The following is a 10,836-nucleotide window of genomic DNA, read 5'->3' as shown; positions in this document are numbered from 1 at the left end:
GGCCTTGGCCGCACCCCTTAGAGGGGCCGGCGCCCAAACCCCCTCTCTCCCCAAACCCTAGCGGTCTCTCTCCTCCACCACATCCCGCACGCTTAAGCGAAGCTCCGCCGGATTTCTCCACCACCACCGACACCACGCCGTCGTGCTGTCGGATTCAAGAGGAGCTACTACTTCCGCTGCCCGCCGGAACGGGGAGGTGGACGTCGTCTTCATCAACAACCGAACGTGTGACCGAGTACGGAGGTGCCTGCCCGTTCGTGGCGCCGAACCGATCGTGATCAAGATCTTCTACGCGCTTTTGCAAGCGGCAAGTGAACGTCTACCGCAGCAACAAGAGCCTCATCTTGTAGGCTTTGGAATCTCTTCAAGGGTGAGACTCGATACCCCTCGTTGCTACCGTCTTCTAGATTGCATCTTGGCTTGGATTGCGTGTTCGCGGTAGGAAATTTTTTGTTTTCTATGCAACGTTATCCTACACTATTCTTCATCGTCGAAGTCGAGGTTGACTATGTCGGCCTCTGTAGCCTACCGGATGAAGGCTACACGGCGAACATTGTCGATAACGTCCTTGACGACCGAACGCTAACCCGAATGGCCTCCGCTTGGCGATGTTCGTCTCAGGCGGGTGATTTTTCGCCGTTGAAGCGATTCAACACCGCCCCTCACTACTTGTGAAATAGTGCCGACCTGTGGTCACTATCCGCGATGTACTTGGAGTCGAGCCAGAACGCGTGCAAGATCTCATCTCTGAAGTTCTTCCTGTCGGGCATCGGCGGAACTCGCACTCTGCCGAAGCTGGTGGATATGCCCCTTGGCACCGTCGCTTTAGGCGGCACAAGGATGTCGTACTTGGCGATCTCGGTGGCCTCGTGTCAGTCCACCCAAGGCGTATCCATGGCGACGGTGGGAGAGGGAGGAGGAGAGAGACAACGGACGAGATGACTCGACGTTATACATGTGAAAGGGGATAAATAAATAAATGGCTATTTGCGGTATGTGGACATGCGGTTGCGCCATTTACTCCGATGTCTCCGAAACCGATTGGGCAAGCATCTCGGAAGTCGAACCGACCGTCGTTGGCGCGCTTTTGACGTGTCGTTGGAGTTGTCGTGTAGCGGCTGCCAATTGAGCCCGGGGAAAGCCTTGTCACATGACGCGGGGATTGGGGTGTCTGTTATGCGTCCTATAAGTAGGGCCATGAAGTGGTTGCCGTCGATTCTATTAGGCTTTAAACTGTGCTAATAAGGGCGTCGACGAAGATGACCCGATGAAAAAGGAAAATTTATTTAGTTTTTCAAAACAAAGACGAAATATTTTGCTCATTCATTCATTCATTAACATGATCAATGGATCTTACAAACACAGCTAAAGAGAAACAAGTCATTCTTGTGAAAGTGGAAGAACTACCCTGAAAGGAAACCAAATCCGATCATGTCTCTGTAGGAGAACGTGGATCCACGTACGTGCGTGCATGGTGTGTCCCACTGCCATAATCAGCTGCGCTAGGTAGGGGCAGAGCCGGGCCGTGGCGCACGACGACGGCGACCGATCGAACACGTACGAGTTGGAACGTCGGAGCGTAGCCCGTACGTTCACCACCCCTCGCCTCTCAGGCAGCTCCACCACCACGTGTACTCCCCATACCGTGCCGGCCTCCTCCATCTTTATCCCTCCACGGATGCGCGCATCGTCCACGTAGACCCGGGCCCCACCCCCGCGCTATACCACGGAGCCGCGCCCACGTGTCCCCGCCGCTCTCCCACGCACGCAATTCCCGCCCGTCCGCGTGCCCCACCTCCAGCCGCCCAGTGGATACGCCCGGCGCTCGACACGCGTCCCGTCGCGCGTCACGTGGTGCCGCATCCGACGGCCCGCACAACTGTACGCCCCCCTCGCGGCGCGTGGCGTGCCCCCCGCCCACGCCACCGCGTTTATATGCACGCGCCACTTGCTCCCTCCCGCTTCAGAACCGCTCGCCATTTGCCACACGTTCAAGCAGAGAGTTAGAGACGAATATATTCAGCTGTCGCCTGCTGCTTGTTCCAGGAAAGCTAGCTTGCTTTGTTGATTGAGGAGCTCGTTCTGTTGCTGTTTGGTTAGTCTGCGATTCATTCATGTCGGAGGTTTGCTGCGAGGTGCCGGCGGTGCCCGAGGCGGAGGGGAAGAAGAAGGGCGCGGCGGAGTGCGACGCCGGGAGCGCCGCGGCCCGGCGGAGGAGGATGGAGATCCGGCGGCTCAGGCTGGCGGCCGAGCGCGATGGGGCCGAGGAGACGTCCAGGAAGAGGCGGAAGGTGGTGGTGGCGGAGGAGGCCTCCACGGACGAGGAGGAGAGCAGCGTGGAGATTGAGCCCGCGAGGTACGGCGTGACGTCCGTGTGCGGGCGACGGAGGGACATGGAGGACGCGGTTTCCATCCAGCCCGACCTCCTCCCCGGCCACCACTTCTTCGGGGTCTTCGACGGCCATGGCTGCTCGCATGTGAGTACCTGCCTGCCTGCAAATAATTCTTCTGCGCCGACATGCAGCCGCGCGCGCATGTGCAGCTCCCGCTTGTTTTGACTCTTTATTATCGTGGGTATTAACGGTTTGATTGCGTGTGCGTGCAGGTCGCGACCTCCTGCGGCGAGCGGATGCACGAGATCGTGGCCGACGAGGCCGGCCGCTCCTCTGGGTCCTCGTCCGACGACGCGGAGCGCTGGAAGGGCGTCATGGAGCGGAGCTTCGCGCGGATGGACGCGGAGGCCGTGGACTCCCGCGCCAGCAGCGCCGGCGCCGGCCCGGCACCCACATGCCGCTGCGAGCTGCAGCTGCCCAAGTGCGACCACGTGGGGTCCACGGCCGTGGTGGCCGTCCTCGGCCCGCGCCACCTCATCATCTCCAACTGCGGCGACTCCCGCGCGGTGCTGTGCCGGGGCGGCGCGGCCGTGCCGCTCTCGGCCGACCACAAGCCGGACCGGCCCGACGAGCTGGCGCGGATCCAGGCGGCGGGCGGGCGCGTCATCTTCTGGGACGGGGCCCGCGTCTTCGGGGTGCTGGCCATGTCGCGCGCCATCGGGGACAGCTACCTCAAGCCCTACGTGGTCGCGGACCCGGAGGTCAGGGTGCTGGAGCGGCGGGACGGGGAGGACGAGTTCCTCATCCTCGCCAGCGACGGGCTCTGGGACGTCGTCAGCAACGAGGTGGCGTGCAACGTGGTGCGGGCATGTGTGCGGGGCGCCGGACGGAGGCGCCGCCGCGGGGAGGGGCGGGCCAGCCCGACGTCCAACCTCAGTCCGACCCAGAGCAGTGGAAGCGGCAGCGGAAGCGGGAGCAGCAGCGGCGAGGAGGCAGTTGCCAACGACTGCGCCGGTTCCGGCGAGGGATCGGAGAGCGACGAGGAGATTGGCGAGGTGGACCGGGCGTGCGCCGAGGCGTCCATCCTGCTCACCAAGCTGGCCATCGCGCGGCAGAGCTCCGACAACGTCAGCGTCGTCGTCGTCAACCTTAGGCGGCGCCGCCGCCCGAGATTCTGACCCGACCACTGGATCCGTGGGACGGATCCACCGAGCTAGCCGTGTCCATGACCATGCATGCCTGACTCAGGCGGAACGTGGCATCCATTGCGGGATTCATGATTACTATAGTAGAACATAATTTGTTTTCGCTTATTTTTCGGGGGACGTAAAGGTGTTCGTTCAGATCCGCCGCGGATCCAACCCACACCGCCCCCGCCATTTTCATTTCAAAAGCCGGTGGTGCTTGCCTTTGCTCCCGGCGTGTCAAAGAAACTTTCTCAATCGAGAGAAACTGTAATATAATCCGGTGCTATACCCTTTGGCTCGTGGAATCGATCAAAGCTTACTCCATGCATTCGCGCCTCCGCTGACCAGATCATACGGGCGTTCTTTGTTTATCTACGCATATGCCTTGGTGGTTCAATCCGGTCGGTCTGATTGCGCCATTGTTTGGACGCGTCCGTCCGGCAACGAGAATTTGTTAAGGAAGCTCGAATACAATAAGCTCTCCGGCGGATGTTCTCACCGTCGTCGTCGTGCCCGGTCCGAAAAGCTCCCATTGTTTAATCCAGCTTCCGGTGGAAGGTGTAGAAGCTTCCCACGCAAACGCATCGTCGTGTCGAGCTCCTCTTGCTGCTAATCTCATGGTCGCTGAAAAGTCATTGCCGCCGGCCGGTGGGTGAGCCGTGAGGAGGTGAGTCAACAGATCCGCGGGCAAAGTATTAGCGAGAGGCTAATTATAGCTGACACGAGGCAGCACCTAGTACGCCGGGATTTGGCGACGGGTGGCCGGGGTGGGGGACGACGATGATGAAAGGAGAAAGGAGGAGGAGACCGCTGAAGTCACGTTTTCTGGGGAGGTTGATGGCCACCTGTTGCGCTGTCCGCGGTTTGGCTCTACCGATGGGGTGGTGTTGGCTGCATCGGAGATTCTTTCTGGGATTTGCATTGTTTCGATTGATCGGGACGGCGTTTATCACGCTCACGCCACGGCAGGGCCTTTTCTGGTCTCTGCCTTTTTCATCCCAGGACGCTTGATGGCGATGGTGAGAGTATCTGTAATACAGCTAGTGGAATGTAGATGTATTATTCAGATCGGGCTGACGGAACACCTGGCTGCTCTCTAATGGATCAGCATGGGCGTTTGTTGTTCGGTTTTAGCTGAAGGCTATGGTGAATTTATGCGGATTAACTGAGAATTAACTTACTGCTCAGTTTTGTTCACATCAAGCAGATTTCTATAGTGATTCGCGTGTTTCATCAGTTGCAACCGGGATTTCCAGTTGCAACCAAGTGCGGTTTTACGGTTCCAAGTCGATCGTAATTGAGATTTTTCTATTGCAAGTCAGGTTGCAACTGAAATCTGTAAATCGCAAGTGGATTGTAACAAAACAAAATGGTCCGCGTACTACAATATCATGGGATGGCATCACTTGGTTGAGTAAAGAGAAATTGAAAGATTTTGTTGAAAATTTTAGTTTGGAAATTTCCTGGATAAGCTAAGTGTAGGTTCTTTTCTCCATCGAAAATAATAGGGACATTCTGCCTATTGCGAAACTTGTTGAAGAGATGAAATAGAACCAAGGTCAATCTTTTTGATTAGAGGTTGGATCAATCGTCAGCAGAAGAATTAGGATGCATTCTGGGAAAATGGAACTTCCATTAAAAAGAAGCAAATGAAATGTTTTCATAAAAAAATCTCGTAAAATCGGGAATGAAGTTTTCATTATGTACATGCCAGATCATGGATTTGTAGCTGCATCTAATCTCTGAAAAGGTTTGATTGTTTTGATTTTTGGAATGAAATATTTAGGAAATTCACATGAACAGAATGAAACTTATTCCATGCCATTTTCATAAGGTTCTTCTTTCTTATTATTTTTCTTTACGAAAAATCCACCGATCTATTGATAATCAAGAGTAGTGCAAAGAGCTCTAAAAGTAGAAAAATAATTACAAATAGATTCTTAGACTACCTAGCGAAAATAAAAGCAATAGAGGCTTTGTTGATCATGGTTTCTATTTTCTCTTTCTTTTACTTTCTGTTTGTTTCGAGAAAGATATCATCTGATTCTCCTTCTATTGATTCTTTTCTGATCGAGATCAGGGCCGGCTCTGGCCCAGGGCAAGAAGTGCGACGGCCCGGGGCCCAACCAAAATGGGGGCCCATTATTTTTGTCACAGTGCATATAGGAAAAAGTAGAAGAAAAAAATTTAAGCCCATCTAGCATGCACGCAGCTTAAATGGGCCCATTTATAGAATATGCCCTAGGGTCCTCCAAATCCTAGAGCCGGCCCTGATCGGGGCTGCCCTAGCTGGCGCTCGGTCGCCAGGAGATTAGCGAGCGATCGGTTTCCGACAGGATTAGAAGTAAACGTGTTTTCCTTTGCCGTACGTTTGCATGCATGTAAAAAGAAACAATCCTTCCAAATTTGAAAGTTTAAAACGTTTTAACTTTTAAACAACAACTTCGATTTAAGATTCACTTTCACCAATAAATCCATCTCGACGAGATCTTCAAAACTAGCACACATGTTAATATGTTTCGACAAACTTTTTTTCTGGCTAAAAGTTATCAACCCTCTCTATTTGAATAATCAACCCCTCCGTATTTAAGTGATCAACGGCAAATGTATAAAATTATCAACCTGGTGTAGACTATTGAGGGAAAGTTCTGCATGCAAACACACATAGACGAATCTGCTGATGTCAGCGAAATCTTTTCCAAATTTGAAAATTCAAAACGTTTTAACTTTCAAACGACAACTCCAAATTAAGATCCGCTTTCACCCATAAATCCGTCTCGACGAGATCTTCAAAACAAGCACCCGTGTTGATATGTTTCGAGAAACTTTTTTTCGGGCTAAAAGTTATCAACCCTCTATATCTGAATAATCAACCCCTCCGTACTTGAGTGATCAACGGTAAATGTATAAAATTATCAACCCGGTGCAAGTGCTATTGAGAGAAAGTTACGTATGCATGCACAAATAGACGAATATGCTGATGTCGCTGAATCTTTTCCAAATTTGTAAATTCAAAACGTTTTAACTTTTAAACGACAACTCCAAATTAAGATTCGCTTTCACCAATAAATCCGTCTCGACGAGATCTTCAAAACTAGCACCCATGTTGATATGTTTCGAGAAACTTTTTTTTGGGCTAAAAGTTATCAACCATCTCTATCTGAATAATCAACCCCTCCGTACTTAAGTGATCAACGGTAAATATATAAAATTATCAACCTCAAAGTTAATTTTATTTAAAACAGTTTAGCCATTTTTTTTAAGTTTAGAAGCTATCAAGCCGGTGTCCTATTATTTATCAACAGTAAATATAAATAACTACCAACCCTAAAAATCTAATTTTATTTCGAATATTTTGGCGACTCTTTTTAGTTTACAAGTTATCTATCCGGTGCCCCGTTATTTATCAATAGTAATTATAAATTACTACCAACCCCTAAAAAGTATTCCATTTAGAATATTTTAGCGAATATTTTTTATTTTACAAGCTATCAACCTGGTGCCTCGTTATTTATCAACGGTAAATATAAATAAATAATAACCCTAAAAAGTATTTCATTTAGAATATTTTAGCGACTCTCTTTTAGTTTACAAGCTATTAACCCGGTGACCCGCTATTTATCAATGGTAAATATAAATAAAAATCAACCCTAAAATTTTAATTTAATTTAAAATATGTAGCGACTTTTTTTTTGTTTACAAGTTATCAACCCGGTGCCCCGTTATTTATCAACGGTAAATATAAAATACCTAGCAACCCTAAAAAGTAAATTTCATTTAGAAATATTTTAGCAACTTTTGTTAGCTTACAACTTAAACAATACTTAATTTGAGTAGCAAGTGGTAGTTCATTTGAGTTGCAAGTGGATCTTCCCACCCGTTATTTTCCCCTTAAAAACCACTGGCCCGAAAAAGGGAATTGCAAAAGGACCCCATTAAATATGAATTACCGTACGAAAATAAACCCAAAAGGGAATTGCAAAAGGAGAATTGAGAGTCTGCCTCGTGCTGAAAAAAAAGAGTGAGATGCTATGTGTATGCATGCAACAACTTATGAAAGAGTGCTGAAAAGTTGGCTCATTAAATGCAAATCCATGAGATGCTATGTGCATGCATGCAGTGTGAACGCTCTTGGCTGCATGCAACTTGAAAAGTAGTAATACAAAGCTGTTAGTGTGAACGCAATTAAAACACTACGTGATAAAAAGGGAATTGAGTCGCCCTTTCGCGCGAGCGGTCCGACAGAAACTGATCGCTTGAGCGACAGATTGCCAGGGAGGGGATTCGCCCTGATCGAGATGTACGGATCCATGTTCTTACATACCTAGATTCTATTCATGGATCAATAAAAATGTGCAAGTGCTCTATTTGCGATAATTTTCAGTCCTCTAAGATAGCTTTTCATGAGATGAAATCCCCTCTTTTTATTTTTCAGTATGCGAATTTGAATTTTTTTCAGTTTTAGAAAATGCATTTTAATATACTCTTTGCGTTCACTAATACAAGACGTTTTGGTAAGCTCTTACTAGGAGGGTGTATCTTTCATGATGGATGTATCTAGACCTACGACGCAAAACGTTATAAGTGCCGTTGAAGCGTACTGAGTAGGCATCCCTATTTTTCATATTCTGAGGGTTATCTTTCAAGTCAAGATCATGCCGTGTAGGAGGATTATCAGAGCATCTCCACTGACGTCCCTGATAGCAGCCCTGATACCGATTTGAGGCAGGGAGCGAAAATGAGCTCGCACCGGCGCACCCCAAACGGCGCCGGTCAATTTTCGAGCCCAATAGAATCGCCGGCAACCCGTGTCGGCCTCTCCGCTAAGGGCGCGAATCGGGCGCCGGCGTCTCGCGAGGCTGAAAATTTGGGCGTGGGAGCCGACTGTCAGCCGCACATCCCAAAAGTCGACGCCAGCGGGGAGTGGTGGGGCCAATGCGTCAGCGGCCCATTCAATTTTAACGTAACCGTCCGCCTACCCCGCGACGAGAGTTATTAGAGCGTAGCGGCGGTGCAGTTTTCACAGACGCGCAGTGAACCGTCCCGCCGCGCGCGCCTTGTTCTTCGTGCTGGCGTTAATGAGCGCCACCGCTCTCCCACTTCCCTTCGGCCTATAAAAATAGCCGCCTCTCATCGTCCCTCTCACACACAAACCCTAGCGCCTCTCTCCCCAACCCTAGCCGCCACCATCTGAAAAGACGACGCCGTGTCTGGTCGAGGCCGAGGTCGCGGCCGGGGTCGTGGCCGTGGCCGCGGCAGAGCTGCACGCTCCCCGACGCCTGCGATGTCGTCGTCTTCATCGTCGGACATGGACGAGGAGAGGCCCGTGCTGTCCGAGTTTGTCGTCGTCCTCAAGGGTGACCCACACGGCATCCAGAGGCTACCGGACACCTTCGCCGACTTAGTCGCCAGCGACGGGCGCCCGGGATCGCTGCATCTGCGGGAGGCTGCCTGCGGCTGCTGCCGGTGGATCGTGGGCGTGATCTACGACGCGCGCGGCAAGATGTACCTCCACATCGGCTGGGAGAAGTTCACGCGCTACCACCGCCTCGAAGCCTGCTTTGTGCTTGTGTTCTCCTACTTTGGCGAGAGGGACATGAGTGTCAAGGTGTTCGACGAGACGCGCTGCCGCCGCCACTACCACGGCGACAGTGCGGACGAGGACGACGACTGAGTGTTGTTTCTTCGTAGCGAATATCGGCACGCATGTTTTTGGATATTCTTCCTCGAAAGAACCAACAGTGGCACCCTCGCCAGCTGGATTTTCCAGTTTGGGTGAGTAGGTGTGCCCTCGAGTGTTCTTTCTTGGCAGCGAACACACGAAACCTTCGATACCCGGCCTTATTAGATTTAGTTATTTTGCAATGTTTTATATTTGTGTCAACCATGGTTCAAACTATGTATTAGTTTGTGAAAAATCATATTTCAAACTATATCTTCGTGTAAACCATGTTCTCAATTATGTATTAGTTTGTGGAATGGAATGTTTCTTCTCTTTATTCAATTTTCTATGCATTTATTTGTGATTTTAATTCAAAACATCTATTGCCGGTCTGGGGCCCGGTGTGAGAACATCTCCCCAAATAGAGGATGCAGTGCCGGCGTCTCCAAACGGAGGTGCCGGCGCCTCTACCGGCGACTATTTGGGGGGCGCCGGTGAAGATGCTCTTAGCTAATTAATTCCACTGGTCACTGAAGTGGACAAGCAAGTAGTAGCAGGTTTAGGAACGATGTAGAAGAAAGCAGTTAGCAAAAGTACATCCTAGGAAACCCCTTTTCACAAGCTTTTGCGCGTTTGCTTGGCGGTTTAGACTAGTGCAATTCGTTCCCCGTGAAACACGAGTTCCTGTAAATCTCTCCGGAGTTAGCAGTACGCGCTGCGACCATGAGAACCTGCCTAACTGCGTTGCGTTTGCGTTGCTCACGCATCTATATTCTGGAATGAGCAACAGAAGAAATGAGCTAGCTTGCGTTACAGACTTACAGTGACACCGCACTACGGCGGATGCCAAACCGTGAGCTTTCGTGCAGGACTCGGAAAGTCCCAGCACCTAGCTCTCGTTGAAGTATTTCGACTTCTGTTACACTCGTAGTCTGACAGGGACGAAGATGAACAGAGCAGAAGATAGAAAAACTTTTGGAGGAAAAGAGGAACGGAATAGCACTCCACGAGAGGGGAGATGGACAGGTGATGGTTTGCGATACAAAGAAAGACATGGTTGACACGGCCGGACGCCGGTGCATGTCGCCGGGGCAGCCACGCCTGTGGCTGGGGATAAACGAACAAGAATAACTCAAAAGCTGCCTATCTTCCCGGAAAGAGCAAAGTTTTTATCAGTGCGCACACCATCGAAGTCGATACATCTGGGCAGACAGGAAAATATGGAAAATCGTCATTGCTGTCCTATTTGTGTCCATGCAGTACACTTAAAGGGATGAAGTTTTACCTCCACTGCCTTCTTGTCTGCTAAGCATTTCTTGAGGATTTGATATTTCTGGGTGGACCAAGAAACAACTACTTCTAAGCCAACACTACAAACCGTTACACCAGACTTTCTAAATTGTAAGTGCAAAAGAGATGAAATAAATTTTAACTTGTCGGCGATAAGCAGTTGACCGAGAAATACCTTTTCTATGTCGAGTGAGCCATAGTAATTCCGTAGGGCCTATTTGGAATTCGTGAGATTAAAAAAAACACGGAAATAGAAAAATAAACAAGAAATCGATAATCATGACATGGCAAACACGGGTTGTGTATTAAAATTGTTTGGTCATGCATAGGGACATTTTTGCGCCGTTCAATGGTGTTGTAGCTC

The 10,836-nt window shown here is 50.1% G+C and overlaps 1 protein-coding gene across 1 annotated transcript; it reads left to right on the top strand.

Moving 5' to 3' along the window:
• Nucleotides 1–2,114: 2,114 nt before the first annotated feature.
• On the top strand, nt 2,115–3,856 carry LOC124702036 (probable protein phosphatase 2C 30). Its single transcript, XM_047234132.1, has 2 exons — nt 2,115–2,477; nt 2,606–3,856. Exons 1-2 carry the CDS (start codon nt 2,115–2,117, stop codon nt 3,509–3,511), a joined length of 1,269 nt encoding a protein of 422 aa, XP_047090088.1. The 3' UTR covers nt 3,512–3,856.
• The last annotated feature ends 6,980 nt before the right edge of the window (nt 3,857–10,836 follow it).

Source organism: Lolium rigidum, chromosome 3 (genome assembly GCF_022539505.1).
Source record: "Lolium rigidum isolate FL_2022 chromosome 3, APGP_CSIRO_Lrig_0.1, whole genome shotgun sequence".
NCBI lineage: Eukaryota > Viridiplantae > Streptophyta > Magnoliopsida > Poales > Poaceae > Lolium > Lolium rigidum.
Note: the sequence above shows the minus strand (reverse complement) of the source record. Positions and strands in the feature narration are given on the sequence as shown.